This window comes from Cervus canadensis, chromosome 4, assembly GCF_019320065.1.
Source record: "Cervus canadensis isolate Bull #8, Minnesota chromosome 4, ASM1932006v1, whole genome shotgun sequence".
In the NCBI taxonomy this organism is placed as follows: Eukaryota; Metazoa; Chordata; class Mammalia; order Artiodactyla; family Cervidae; genus Cervus; species Cervus canadensis.
Genome location: NC_057389.1, coordinates 47403510 through 47418701, shown reverse-complemented (window position 1 = coordinate 47418701; position 15192 = coordinate 47403510). Strand labels below are relative to the sequence as shown.

The window sequence follows — 15192 nt, the reverse complement described above, 5'->3', positions numbered from 1 at the left end:
CCCCTAACCTCTAACCGACCCACCAGTCAGGGCTCTCAGCCCAGCTCTTGACTGCATGATTCCCCTACATCTCAATTTGCTAAGCATCCATACAGATCCTCCCAGAACTCCGAGGCGCTGCCACCCTCTCCTGCCTCTTTTGGCTCCTGAAACCTTGCTACCAGGTCCAGCCGTCACCCTAGTCTGCCCTGAGTGCTGGTTCTCACTCTCTGGGATGGGGGTCATTGATTCCTGGGGACAGGAGACAAGCTAGCTCATCTCTGCGTCCTTCCCGGAGCCCAGTCTGGCTGCTGCACGCCCTAGCAGGTGTTTGGCGTGGTTCCGATTCTGAATCTCACCTCCTTCTCTCCCCGGGCCATTTTGGGCCAGTGTCTTCACTTTCTGCACCACAGTTTCCTTATTTGTGGAATGCAGAGAATCGTAGTGCCCCAGAGAGGTGAACGGAGGGTCGTGAGAGAGCACATATAAAGGAGGGCAGGTGTGAACAATTTTAGCAGCACACATTTGTCAGGGGTCTACCCTCGGCAAGGATGACGATACCTGCTGCGTGCATCCGGAAATGGACAAGGTGCTGACTGCCTTCAAGAAGCTCATGGTTTTGTGGACACTTGCTCAGGTGACTTCAAATCAGTGAGCTCTGGTGAGGTAGGTAGAGGAGACTGCGAAGCCTACATGTGGACCTAATGCCGTGCACGCTGGGAGTGGGTAGAGGAGACTGTGGAGCCTCTGGAGGGACCTAACGCAGTGCACGCTGGGAGTGGGTAGAGGAGACTGTGGAGCCTGTGGAGGGACCTAACGCAGTGCATGCTGGGAGTGGGTAGAGGAGACTGGAGCCTGTGGAGGGACCTAACGCAGTGCATGCTGGGAAGGAGGTGGGGCTTCCTGGAGAAGGTACCGCAGCTGTGTCCTCAAGGGAGCCGAGATGTTGCTATGCACTGAGCAAGGAATAAAAAGGAATCCAGTCCTCTGCAGTGAGTTCTGGAGTAAATGGGCAGTGAGGAGGTGGAGATTACAGATGTAGACAACTAAGAGATGAGGCACCAGCTGGAGTGGATAGCGGTTAAAGAGAAGGGGGGTTGAGCAGGGGGAGGTTCCTGAGAATCCCAGCCACTGTTTGCTGGCTATCCACAGACGGGGAAACACAGACCCTAGAGCTCTGCTTGCGCTTGTCCTGACTCTCTGTCTTGCAAGAAGCCTCTTTGCCTCTGAGTCTTATTTTCTTCACCTTCAAAATAGGACTGTTCCAACTAGGGTAAGAGGTGTGAAAGCACCCTGTGAACTCTAAAAGATCATGCTCTTGTAGATAATAATAGCGCTTCAAGTGGAGTTGGCACTGTGAGGTAAAGGATACCTCGAGGTTTACCGGGAGCTCCCAGAGCTTCATGCTGCTGCCGCTGCTGCTAAATCACTTCAGTCGTATCCGACTCTGCGCGACCCCATAGATGGCAGCCCACCAGGCTCTGCCGTCCCTGGGATTCTCCAGGCAAAAACACTGGAGTGGGTTGCCATTTCCTTCTCCAATGCATGGAAGTGAAAGTGAAGTCGCTCAGTCGTGTCCGACTCTTCGCGACCCCATGGACTGCAGCCTATCAGGCTCCTCCGTCCATGGGATTTTCCAGGCAAGAGGAGTACTGGCGTGGGTTGCCATTGCCGTCTCCGCCCAGAGCTTCATAGACACACAACGCTGGACCTCCTGTAATCTGCTCCTGTGCTGCCACCTGCCGGCGAGTATCTGCAATGGCGGCTCAAGTTCTCAAGTCATTCCTGTAGCCCAGGAGGGAGATTCAGGGCACCTGAGGGCTCAGGTTCAAGCTGTCCTGGCGCTGACATGCCAGGCTCCAAGACAAGAGTGCAAAGGAAGGGCCTGGATCCCTCTGCTTCACACCTCCTTGCCCTTTTCAGCCTTACTGCCAAGCTCCTCGCATATGCCCTGTAGAAATGCCCTCTGGCCATCTCACATGCCAGCAGCCAGGATAGACCCAGAAAGCAGCTGGTGCAGGAATTCTGAAGCCCAGGTACCCAGAGCATGGTCTAAAGAGGACCGTAGGCTCTAGAAGTCATCCCCCACCCCCGCCCCCCGGCCCTGTGGAATCAGGCTTTCATCAAATACAAACTGGCCCTTGCCATCAGCACTTGCGATCTAGCTCTACAAGGATTAAATCATGTGCTGCTGCAGCTGCTGATTCTTAATACTCCTTGAAAGGAGTTCAGGGTGGAGAGCAGAAATTAGGAATTCTGTGCTCTGGGAAAAACTGGCAAAACAGGTCTTCAGATTGTGAGATATTTTTAGGTGCTGATTTTATGAGCCCGATTCTTGTATCTCCTCTTGTCTAGAAAAGCACCAAAATCCTTCATGATGACAACTGCTCCTCGTGACTAGCAGAAACCTTCTGCAAAAAATACGTGCTTGATTGCATGTACTCCCCCCCTTCACCAGAATCATGTAAATACTGATTTCCCCCTCTACTACTTTGGAGCAGTTTCTCAGAGCTATCTGAAATGTTGCCTCCTTGGATAGTCTTCATTTTGCTGCCAAATAAACCTTACCTTGCAACTCTCACATTGTGCTTTTTTTTTTTTTCAAGTTACATCTCTTAGGTGGGGGCATGACTTACAGTGAGCAACTCATCTGTTTTGCATGAGACTGTTGGGTTTTGTACTGAAAATTCATGTCAGCAATGAATGGTTGGTCACCCTGTCATGGCCTGAGGGGGCCAAAACCTCTGTATCACCACCCTGGGTCAGCCTGACCAACTTGAGGTCGGGGAACCAACTAGCCTCTAATGTGGTAGTGGCCTCCCTTCCCCCAATGGAGCTTTTCCTCCACTCCTTTCTCCAGCCCCAAGGCCTCTAGGTTCTAGACTAGACAGCCCCTAGACTCTAGGTTCACATATAGTCTGTGGGTAAAGAGACCCTTCCCCTCCCTCCCCCTCTCAAGGCCTCTGGGGCCTGGGGCCTTGTCTGTGAGGTTGGGCAGAGGAAAAATATTGGGTAGGAAGGGACTTCTGGAACAGCTTCTTCACTGTACAAGGAAACCAAGGCCTGGAGGAGAAGAGCCTTGCCCCAGGTCCCTAAGGGAGACTTTATTGGCCATTGGTGGCAACTCATTGCTCTTGTTAAGGGCACCCCAGCCCCATCCCTGGCTCTAAGGCTAGGACACACAGGTCCAGGCATAATCCCATAGTGATTGGCTCAACCTTGAGCTTGTGACCAAGTTAGACCAATCAGAATAAAGACCTGGGCCTTTATTTTGCAACTGAGAGGAACTAGAACAGGAAATGGACATACTCCCCCCCAGTGCTCTGCTTGACCAAGACAGAGAGACAGCAAGTGCACAGAAGTTGGTAGCTATTTATTGCACTAAAACACCAAGAATAAAACAGACACCCCTTCTTCCCCCCAACCCCACAATAGCAGAAAGTTTGAGCAGTGGTCATTCAAGTTCACAGCCACATATTTTAAAAAAGAAAGAACTGAAACAAACCCCCAAACAAATAGTAACAAAAATACCAGCACGGGGGGTCTGGCAAATACATCCCCTAAAGGGTCTCCCCTTGAAGGGAGACAAGGAGGCCAGGGGTCAGGATCAGCACTTGCTGGGCGCACACACGGGAGAATGCTTTCCTGTGAATGTGTTTGCATGCTGGAGCCTAGGACTTGTCTTAGGTCTGGATTTTTTTTGCATCTACAGGATGTTTGACTGTCTGGTGGTATTGGGCTCTGGGCCACTTTGTCTGCCAGTCTCCCTGCCTGCTGTCTCAGGATCACGCCGTGCCCTGCGGTCCACACCAGCTGGCTGCACACCCACAGGCGTGGCCTTTGCAGTAGAGCCATCTCAATTTGGGGTAGGGACCAGCCTCCACTTCTCTGGCATCCAGAGAGGGGCAGAGTGGACAGGGGGCGTGTCAGCAGACAAAAGGCAGGATGCTGGTGTCCTCCAGCTCAGCTCCCTCTGGTGGGGAAACGAGGGGTGAGCCGGGAAAGGACTTTCCCAAGGCCACACAGCAAGTCTGGTCAGAGCTGGGAAGGAAATCCTAGGAACCCCCAAACGTGGCTCTTTCCCCCGCAGTCCTCCGCTGATTAGCAGAGGACAGGCACAAAGAGGGAGCTGAGGGGCAGCCGGGGGAGAGCAGGGGGACTGGCCGGCCCAGGAAAGGACAGGGATCCAGCCAGTGACTCACCCTGTCGATTCTCATGGATGTATTCAGTGTTCAGTCTCCACCCCAGTGTTCTGTCCGATCCCCCGTCAGCCCTGTAACATAGGCTGGGCAGCAATATTTAACCCTTTTAATGGAGGGGGAAACTGAGGCTGAAGAAAGGACCAGACTTTGCCTTGGTAATGGCAGCAATCCCTCACCTTTGGCTTGGGGACAGCTGTGGGAGCTGGCAGCTCACAAGGGAGGCAGGCAGTTTTGCTGCTGGGACGCTGGGATCACTGGGCCTTACTGGGAAGCCCTCTGGACCTGGGACAGACCAAGTGCCTGCCCTGGGCCTCGGCAGCAGGATCTCTGCCAAGGAGCGAGGCCAGTGATCAACCAGTTTGGAGACCAGGAGGGCTGAGTCGACTCTCTCCTGGCCTGCGGCCCCTGCCCAGCCTGCCTCACCTGTCCCGGGGGCAAGAGTGCAAGAGAATGGGCCCAGCAGACAGCTCATGATCAGAAAACTCAGGAAGTACTGGGTCACATCCCATCAGTCCTGCTCCACTCAACACCCAGGATACCCCAGAGGTTTGGAGGGATCAGAGATTCCTCCAAATCTTTGGAGATGTGGCTCTTCCTCCCCTAAAATCCTCCAGAGGGGACAGTATCTCATGCTGGCAAAACACGGCCACACAGAGGCCAAAAGCACAGAGAGGCAGCAACATAATTCCGAGTCGGACACTGAGAATACAACCTCTATTTCTTTTTTTGTCCAAAACATGTAGATTGGTTTTGCTGAGTGTTATTTCTTCTTCTTCTTTTTTTTTTTTTTTTTTGTTTCAACATACTTACTGCATATAAAGTCATGCAAAGAAAACAGTGCAGACAGTAGATCCAGGTGGATGTGCCAAGGCATTCCACATCAGAGTTAATCCCAAGGGAAGAGGGAAAGAGAAAGGAAAAGAGAGATGCAAACCACAGCCGCAGGAGGAGGTGTGAAGAGGAGAACTCCCAGTGTTCTTTTTGGACCCGCATGAAGACACATGCTTGTGAACCCCCCAGAGATGGATGGATGGGGGGGGGGCGCTGAGGGTGGTGCACAGATGTAATGGAATCCTGGGCAGCATGGTAGAAAGGACCTCAGTTTGGGAGGCAAGCAAGATAAAGTCCAGATACTGCCACCCTGACAACCTCCCCCACTCTCTCTGCCCGGATTTGCTATTTCTTCATCAGTACTAACATCTGATGCTTCTCCAGTCCCCAAGGGAACCTGAGGACTGAAATGTCAGAGATCCTTCCCCGTCAGGCTGAGTCTACCTCAGCCCCAGATAACCCACAAGTGACAAAGTCCACCTCAGAGATGACAAAAAAAAAAAAGACCTAGAACAGGAAAAAAAAAAAAAAAAACTACCCCTCACCCCTCTTCCCACCTCCCTCCCCAACCCAAACCTTCTCACAATAATTTGAGAGGTCTAGTTATTACATAAATATCCATTAACGCGAAATCCATTTACGAAACACACAGAAGTTTGGCTATAAAAAGGCATGCGGTCCAAGTAGAAGTGATACCTAAAGGTTTTCTTTTGCCTTCAAAAAGCAATCAGATTCTCTCCTTCGGATGATGAAGCTGGAATTCTCCAGGCCTGATGGATGGGTGGAATGGGCCGCTAGTGTTGGAAGTAAACATCAGCAGAAGGAAGAAAGGAAGAAGTGGGGGCACCCTGAGAGGATCGAGCCCCCCACACTGAGGGAGGAGGGTCGGCTGGAGAACAAGAGGGCAGGACAGGATGGGAGAAGAGTTAGGAAGGCAGTTTGAGGCAGGAGGCTCCTGACATCTTGCTCCGCTTTTGCCCTCTCCCACGGGGGAGGTTGGTGCGGGGGGCTGGGTGTTCTGCCCTTCCCGAGGACCCCAGAAGAGGGGAGATCAGGGAGGGGGTTCTGGCAGGTGCCACATTCCTCCTGGCTCTGCCCCTCCTCCTCAGGCCCTGGGTGAACATACAGCTGGGACCGTGGCCTCCGGCCAAGGCAAGACCAGGCCAATGACAGCTGGGAGAGGGGTCCTTGGGGCCAGCACCCAGGGCACCTGGGCCTGAGGAAGCCCCACCCCAGCAGGGGACAGAGAGCAAGAGTGACAGGTGGAGATGGGGAGATGTGGCCATTTGCTCTGAAGTTGTGATGGCTTTTGCGAACGGACAGGTTTTCTTGACGCAGGTATGAAGGTGACGGCGATAGCGGTGGTGGTGGGATGATGTGATTGGGGGAATTCCAGCAAAATCCAAGTGGGAGAACCAGCAGCCACATTCCACGGACAAAGAGTGGATCTCTGCGAAACAGCGCCTCCAGCCTGGTCCTTCAGCTGCAAGACACGGTTGACGTGGTGGGTAACGTGGGTGCTTCTCAGGGCACCATGCCCACCTCCTTGGATGGGGTTCAAGTTGCCTGCTGTGGGTCGGGTCCCACCCGCGGCTCCTCCCCCCACCCCCTGGGACCCACAGGCCTGGTCTCCTCCCAGTGGTCTCCCCACCCCCGCCTCAGGGCCCGACCAGCAGCCGGGTTCCCCACCACCTCCGTGTACCACCTCCAGACCGACACCACCCCGTCCTTTTAGATTATTGGAAGGAGGGGCTCTTACTGCGGCAGGACAGAAGGCGCCCCGGATCTGTGGAAGTGGACAATCTGCCATTTGCCATCCCGGCGGTGCCAGACACGGGTCTCTTCCGACTGGGCCGTGCGGGGGATGCCGCCGGCGTCCAGGTACTGCGTGATGCGGATGTAGGCGATGCAGGCCGACTCGTCACCCATCAGGTGGATGTGGGGGTTCAGGATGGTGGTGTGCACAGGCTTGCTGTTCCGGGACCACACTGTAGGCGGGGACGGGAGGGGGCGGAGGAGTTGCACCTGGGGGCCTCCCTCTCACTTCCTCCCCTTCCCCACTTCTCAGCAGCCGCCTCAGCAGAGCACCTCTGCCTGCCTCACTCCCAGAGGAGCGGGTCTCCGTGACAGGGCTCAGCTACCTGGGAGTCAGGGCACAGTTTGCAGATCAGACCCCAGCGGAGATACAGTGGACTTCAAGACAAGGTGAATTCTTCAAACGCAGGGGAATGGAATTAGAGAATCATGGCATCTCAGACATACAGGTGAATGTAGTGTCAGGTGAGCTTAGACCAGTCTCAACCCAGATCCCTACAGAGGCCGGGGGAGTACACAAACAAGGCGTCGAACTGGGTACGAGATGCTAGATGGCTACGGACCCTCTGTGTCTGGGTGAGGCGGACAATGGGGAGTGGTGGAGACAGTGGTGAATAGTGCATCAGGTCCCTTCTAAGGAGGTGCCCTGTCCGCAGCTTCCCTGGCATTTGCTATGTAAGTGGGACTCGTGTTACACACCTCATTTTTCAAGAGAATCAAGACATCTGGATTTCTGTCAAATGCCTCAGTTTTAATTATTGCTTTCAAATTTAAAACATCATGCAGACCACATGAAACACAAGTAGTCAGATACGCCTTATGGGCACCTCATTAGCACCTCGATTCTCAACGTATAGAATTATGGAAACTTGAAGAATATTAAAACTGTAGAATCTTGGAATTGTAGGGATGGTACTGGTCGCCAAGGGATGTGGTCGCGGAGCTTTCCAGACTTGGGGGGAAAGGCACAGCTCTTGTAATCACACTAGAACTAACAAAACCAGCCCTCTTCATGTACTATGTGAGCCGCAATTATGACTATCATCATCATCACCATCTTGGTTCTAGGAACTCTCAGTTCTTTTCAGCAAGATAGAAAACAAAACACAGGAAGACAATCACCTCGGGAGGGCCTGGACAGGGGTCACTAGGATCTTGGGCTTCAGTGGAACCCTCACACCTTCCCTCAGTGTAACCCAGATGTACCCAAATTCCACGGGAGAGCTGATTCAAAATATAGATTGCCCAGCCCCGCCCTTGGAGATGCCAGTTCAGGAATCTGTCATATTAAAAAAGCTCCCTCCCCTTCCCCATCCCCTGATTCTGATGCTCAGCCAGGTTTGTGAGCCACTGATTTCCTGAAAAATGTAAAAAAAATTTTTTTTTCACAACTGCAGAAAGCATCTAATAGTATCTGGGCCTAAATATTATACTCACATTATACCCTGGTTTTGGATAAATGACCCCAAATCACTGAGTCTTAGATATGTAAACTTAAGAGGCTTTTTACAGTTTGGGGCTCTTGTATAGCAAGAGTGAAGAGCTTTTGCACTATAAGCTTTGGAGTGACCTCAGAGATCAGAGGTCACCCCTTGGCCCTCCCACAAAATGCAAGGAGGCCTCTGTGAGCATCCTCAACAGCATTTGGGGTTGGAGGCTCTCAACACTGTTTAATTCAATGCCTCCATTGAGCAGATCTGGAAACTGAGGTCCAGAGAAGCAAGCAACTGGACTTGTCCAAAGCTGGGCCAGTCTCTGAAAGAAATGCAGTAGAACCTAAAGAAGTCAGTCTCTAGGTGTGACTGAATTAGGACAATCTAGAACAATCCCCAAAGGGACAGAATTTAGCACCATTGAGGGCACTGGGCCTTACTGCTGTCTACCAGGGCTGGGGTCCTGAGAGTCATTTGTAAAGCAATGGTCACCCTAGCGTGGCATCTCTTGAATGGATCTGATGCTCCCAACATCTACCCTCGTGGATAGCATGGGAGAAAGGGCCAGGTCCTCCAGCAGGAAAAAGCAGGCAGGAGGGTGAGACTTGCCCCAGGGCAGGCAGTTACCTTGTGTCTTGTTCTTTTCGATCTTTTGATGTGATCAGGTGTTCAAGCCCGGAGTCCAGGGAGCCAGTGTTACGATGGGACTCACTGCCAGAGTTTAGGCCAAGGGCTTACACAGCCTTCCGTGTCTCCTCCCCCTTTTGCATCCCTGAGTCTTAAAAGCCAGCTCAGCCTGATCTCTACTCTGTGGGGATTGTGGTGTTCATTGTGGGGAACCAGCGCCTCCTAGAGGACAGATCAGTAGAGAGGTGCCCCTGGTGATGAGCCAGAGAGCTCCAGGGTGAGTGGGACTGACTGTGGGGTCCAGCCACGTCTCTTCACACTCTACCTCTGTTGCTAACCTTGGAAAAGCAGAGTTTGATTTGTCAAAGAAAATGCAACTTCCTTCTTTCCTTCTTCATAGCTTTTGGGGGATGCTCTTAAGCCCTTGTACTCTCCAAGATTCCATTAGTCTGTAGGCAGACAGGAGAGGAGTGTCCAGCTCTGGTGCCCAGGTGAGGGGAGAGCACAGGGAAGGAAGGAGGCACTGGAGGCAGTCGGGACCAGGTTCTGTCACCAACGTTCTGGGTCCTTTGGACAAGTCGCTTCCTCTCTCTGGACCTCAGTTTCCCCTCTGTACAATGAAGAGTTGGACTAGAGCCGACTTCAGTTGCTTACGTACTACCTTTATTTTTACCATCTACCTATACTTTATGGCAACCCACTCCAGCATTCTTGCCTGGAGAATCCCATAGACAGAGGGGCCTGGTGGGCTACAGTCCATGCGGTCGCAAAGAGTTGGACATGACTGAAGCGACTTAGCATGTGCACATACTTACTTTATGAAACTATTTCCTTAAATCAATTCACTTTATTAATGTATATACATTTACTTTAAAAGACAACTTTCTAAAACAATCATTAATGAGTAACCAGTCTTACAGAATACACTTTTAATAAGCCCAATGAAAATGAAATCAAATTATATAATCCTAGCTCCATGCTCTTTCCTGCAAGGCACCTGGACCTGAGGCCGCTCTCTTTTTGATAAAGAGGTGAGTTAGAAAGTGGGTAGGTGGAGAAGGAAATGGCAACCCACTCCAGTATTCTTGCCTGGAGAATCCCCATGGACAGAGGAGCCTGGCGGGCTGCAGTCCATGGGATTACATGACTGAGCATGTTGCACGAGGGTGGAGGGAGATGGGTTGGTAGCAATAAAGTGGTAGAACTAAAAAAAAAGAAAGAAAGAAAGTGGGTAGGTATTTAAGAGAGACTAACATTAAAGTGAGCCTTTCCTCTTGGCAGAGCCAGATGTATTGAAAGAGAATTTAGAAAGGGACCCAGTTTCTCACTGTGTGAACCAGCGCTTTTTCAGTGGGTGCCCACAAACACAGGAAACCACAGAGCGTTGCCTCAGTGCTTCCCTCTGGGGGACCTTGGCTGTGCCTCTTCTCGGGGCCTCCCTCCGGGTCCTAAGCTACATGAGTCTAACCTGCGAGTGCATTGGTTTATCCCTGTCTGACCCCTGGCCAAGGTGAGACACAGACGCAGGCAGAAAGCGCCGGAGGTCAGGCCCAGCCTCAGCCCCCTGCCAGCCCCGGGTTGCAAAGCTGCCAGGGTCTCTCCTGCAAAGGAGAGGCCCGGGAAGGACAGACATGCGGACAGAGACCTAGACAAACAGGCAGGGCACAGCAGTGTGAGCTTGGTCCCCTCTTCTCACCTACGAGCGCGTTTCCATGCCCACCCATCGGGGCACCTGCATGACAACCTACGCACCAGTTTGCAACCAGCTGGTCAGCTGGGGTGGCCGCAGGCATTCAGGTGACTGTAACTTGGGGGTGTGGCCCTGGAGGGCTCCCTTATCTGTAGAAAGGGAATACAGGTCTCCCCAGGCTCTCCCAGGGTCATGGGCAGGTGAGGGCTGGGAGGGCCTGTCACACTGATCCAGGTCCCCATCCGCAGCCACAGCGGTTGGACAGGCCCGGTTCAGAGAGAGAACCAAGGTGGTACCAAGCCCTGTCCACGCGGGCTGTTCCTCTTCACTGGCTCCTGGCCGCCCCGGGGGCCCTGCCCGTCACCCTGCTGTGCCATCTGGCAGGACGCCGAACAGAGCAGACAACAGGCAGCCCAGAGGGAAGGGATTGCTCACGGTTTTCAAAATAGAATCGATGGAAGTCCAGGCCCTCGACCAGGTTCCCCAGGGCCTCGGGTTCGAAGGCCGTCATCCCAGGGTCACACATTTTCCTGGGGGGAGGAAGTCAGAGGAAAGATGGGCTGGGGTGGCCTCTCGGGTGCCCCCTCTAATTCCAGGAGCCTGGACCCCAGGAAGGTGAGCCTGTGAAATCAAAAGTGACTGCACCCACCTCATAGGATCAATGAGGCTGTGGAGGGGACAGGGCTGGGACAGGTACAGTGTGGACACTGCTGACTGGCAGGTGCTACTGGGAACTGGGAAGCCTGGTTCCAAACCATGGCTCTGCCTGTTACACGTCATGAGACCACCACTGCACCCCCCTGCCCCCAGCAATGGCTTAACATCTCTGAGCAAGAGGGCCATACCAAGATGCCAGTGGGGATAACTCAGTCTGTATACAACTCTCCAGATTACATCACACCCCCCACCTCAGGCAGCAGATGCATCCAGAGGGGGCTTTCCTAATTTGTCTTCCTTGGGCAGGGGGACCTTTTCCTTCACTTTAAATTGACTTCTGTTCACCAAGCAGGTGTGTCCCTGGAGGGAGTGCATTTTGCTACATTAAACAGAGATGTCCTATTGTTGGCAGCAGCGTCCTCTGGGAGCCCCAGGTCCCTCTTCTGTAAAATGAGGAAAACTGCAGTCCAAGAAGCGATGCCAGGGAGGAAGGAGTCCGGGGCGTGGCTGAGTGGGCCCTCTGCTGTGTATTTTCAGCTCAGGGCTCCCACTCTGGTGTGCTTTTTGAGAGACCCTAATAGCCAGATGGAGGAAGGAAAAAACTGTCTCCCCCATCCCTAGGTCTCTGAGATCTTCTATGACACAACGTGGACCCCTGTGACAATGACAGTGAAGCCAGGGACAGAAAGTGCCCCAGGAGAAGCAAAGATCCCAACCTAGGGAGGGGCTGAAGACAACGGCGGAGGGCCCAGCCTCGGTGAGCCGGAGCTGTGGTGAGTGCAGGGTGCCCTGCCCTTGTTCTGCCCTAACCACTCTGTCTGTGTGACTCCAGACAACTCGCTTCTCCACTCAGAACCTCAGCTTCTCCTGACGGATTGGCCAGCGGGGTTGTTCTCAGATCGTGTGGGATTCCCAGGATCCTTCCAGATCCAGAGTCCTCTAAGGCAGGGCTTTGAGCCCTGACCATCTGGAAGACTAAGCACCCCCTCACTCTCTCCAAGGAACCCCTCTGCAGGAGGTCTCTGGGCCTCTGAAGGGACTCAGAAACCATCTGCTCCCGTTCCATTGTACATGTAGGGAAATAGGCTCGCAGAGACGAAGGGGCTTATCCAGGGTGACACAGGGTCAGTCAGACTCAGCACCACAGGCCCCAGAGGTCATAGCAAGGGGTCAAAACCTAGGCTACAGAGGAAGTGATATTGCAGAGGTGGAAGACTTGGGGGGTTTGGGGTCAACAGGAGACACCTCTCCTTCCCTCCCTCCCTATAGCTGTGTCCTCAGAGTCACTCTCAGGCTCTCTCAACACTGACTTAATTCTTTCCAGGGCCAGGTGCAAAATCTGTTCAAGAGCACATTTCCATGTTCTTATGCAACCCTCAGGGGCACACATGCACACACACCCATGCACACCCCTTATGCACGCAGTCACAAACGTGCATGTTACATGTGCATAGGTACATCACACTCACGTGTACATGCGGCCTCCGTCTCACACCTGCACCTTCCAAGGTCCTTGTTTCTCCAGAGATAATCAGCAGATTGCTGGGGCTTTGTCACCCGCTGCTGCTGAAACCCTCCCACGATCAGGATGCACCTGGCCTGCCCAGCCTTTGACAGACAAACTTCTCAACTCCTGGGCATAGCAGTAACCAGGATCAGGCTGCCCAAGGAGCAAAGCCCACCCAGGTCATTCCTACTTCACCCAAGAGGCAAGGGTCGTTCTGCCCTTAGTTGGCAGCTTTTGTCCACCAAAAAGCACAGGTGGGGGCTTCGGACCCAGGCCTTGTCAGCCCTGGCCAAGACGTTGAGGCCTCAGCCCAGAATCCTGGCTCTCTGGGGGCCCACTGAGGTCCTTGCTGGCCTCGACCAGCAAGGCTGAAGATGGCCACCAGGGGGCGCTCCAGCCCAGTCTTTGTACACTGGTCACTTCAAGGGCTGGCCCAGGTGTGTAGGGAATGTCTCATATCATTTGTTTCATATCATGCTATTTTTGTGCACTCTGCCTTATCCCTGGATGGCTCAGAATTGCTTTTTGCAGTTCTTTTGCTCCCCGTGTGCTCACTGAAGTTTGGTTTCCTGCCTGCTCCTGCTCATCTGAGGTCAGAGGAAGTCCAGTGCGGCCAAGGCCCACATAGCAGGACTGAGGAAGGGCCTGCCTCCCTCCCCTCCTTCCCAGCTTATCGCCTGAGGAGGCCCATGTTGCAGTGGAAGCCACCCCCTCTTTCCTTGGGGAAGGAAAAGAGTTTTGTTGGAATTCTTCCTAAACAACAAGATAGGAGCAGGCAGAGGAGCAGGACTGAGATATAGACAAGTACTGTGAGCAAAAAGCTTCATTATGAAAGCATAAAGTCTGAAGGCACACCAGACTTAATGAGTTCAGCCTGATTCATGGCACATGCAGTGTGAGTGAATGAGGGTCAGAGACAAAGACCCCCCAACGTTAGCCATCAGCGCCCCTTGATTCAGGCAGGACATGCAGGATGCACCCAGCCAACTCACGTGTAGGACTCAAAATCTCCATTGCTTATGGCTTCAATCAGCTGCTCTGTCACTTTTATGATTTCTTGTTTCCGCACTGTAAGGCAGGAGGGGACACAGGGAAATAACAGTGATCGTGATGGAGATGTGGCGCCAGCCCCCGCATCCTGAGCCCTCCGCACGCGCCAGCCCCTGCCCTGAGGGCCTCACATTGTCTCGGTTGTCCCCACACTGTCCCTGGGCGTCATCACTCCCATTTCATGGAAGAAGAAACAGGCCCAGAAGGGTGGAAGGGTGTGAAATTCCCCTCAACCACAAAGGGTAGAGCCTGTGTCTTAGTTGGCAGCCTCTGTTTCCAGAGAGCAAGCATGGTTCTGGATCTAGGTCTGATTTGAACCCACATCTTGACTCCAAAATACACTTCTCCATCACCTTGTTTTGCCACCTGAATCCAAGCAAGGTTACCTTGATGATCACCACCAGCAGCCAAAAAACAGAGGTTCCCCTGTGGTCCAAACTGGGGCCACTAAGGAAGGGCTTAGGGCTTATTTATCCCTTAGGTCTGGGTGAGTTTTTATTCCATTTGCATACCTACAAGAATCAGGCACTGAGCTTTCCAGAACTTTCCAGGCATAATGAATCCCAGTTACTGATACCTGGCCTCCCCTGTCTGCCACTGAAACACCACAAACAGCTGCTTTCTGGTAGAGGATTAGATATCAATCTTCTTATTAGGTGTGTGATGTTCTGTGCCCTAGCTTTCCCATCTGTAAAATCAGGATGCTATCACCTCTCATACATTCAGTGCTGAACAAGTGGTGTAATGAACCTGGGCTTCAGTATCAGACAACCTTCATCTAAATCCCAGCCTGGGTCCTTATTAGCTGTGTAGCCATGGGCCACAAAGTTGTTTTCTCATCCATCATATGGAGACAATAATGCCCTCATCCCAGAGTTGTTATGACTATGGGATGAGATGATGTGCCCAAGGCACTTGGACCAGAGCCTGGCGCATAAAAGGTACACACCATAAGTACCACTTCCTATATCCTCCCACATGCACTGTTGCATCTGCTCCTCATGGCCTGGGGGTAGGGGGAGCCAAGGCCAGTTTCCTCGCATTTGATACATGAAGAGACCAAGCCTCGGCAATGAAGGAACTGGAAGTCAAATGTCCTGGCTCCCAGCAGGGCGGTCCTCCCAGAAGCCTCACTCAGTTTCTTGGGGCCTCCCCTTCTTCCCCAGGCTCAAGCTTGGCCTCAAACCTGGTCAGTGAGCTGGCTGGCCAGAGCAACCTTACGTGAGACGGGTGGACATACTGCCCATCTCTCAGGCTGGGAGCGTGGGAAGGAGACTGCTCCTGTCAGAGCCCTTGACCCTGCCTGCCCTTTTCCTTACCAACTGCAGGGGCCACCCTGCCCCACCTCACACTGGGGAGCTCACCTCAGGCCCAAAGCACACAAAATCACAGAGCACCCAA

The 15192-nt window shown here is 53.0% G+C and overlaps 1 protein-coding gene across 2 annotated transcripts in view; it reads right to left on the bottom strand.

Moving 5' to 3' along the window:
- Positions 1-3331: 3331 nt before the first annotated feature.
- The window catches only part of CAMK2A (calcium/calmodulin dependent protein kinase II alpha), a 64257-nt gene continuing 52396 nt past the window's right edge, over positions 3332-15192 (bottom strand). For both annotated transcript variants that reach the window (XM_043464972.1, XM_043464973.1), the window contains 4 exons: positions 13734-13809; positions 11013-11107; positions 6772-7000; positions 3332-6495 (listed from right to left, as the gene is read on the bottom strand). In XM_043464972.1, coding sequence (XP_043320907.1) covers positions 6492-6495; positions 6772-7000; positions 11013-11107; positions 13734-13809 — 404 coding nt within the window. In that variant the 3' untranslated portion in view covers positions 3332-6491. The remainder of the gene's footprint in view (positions 6496-6771; positions 7001-11012; positions 11108-13733; positions 13810-15192) is intronic.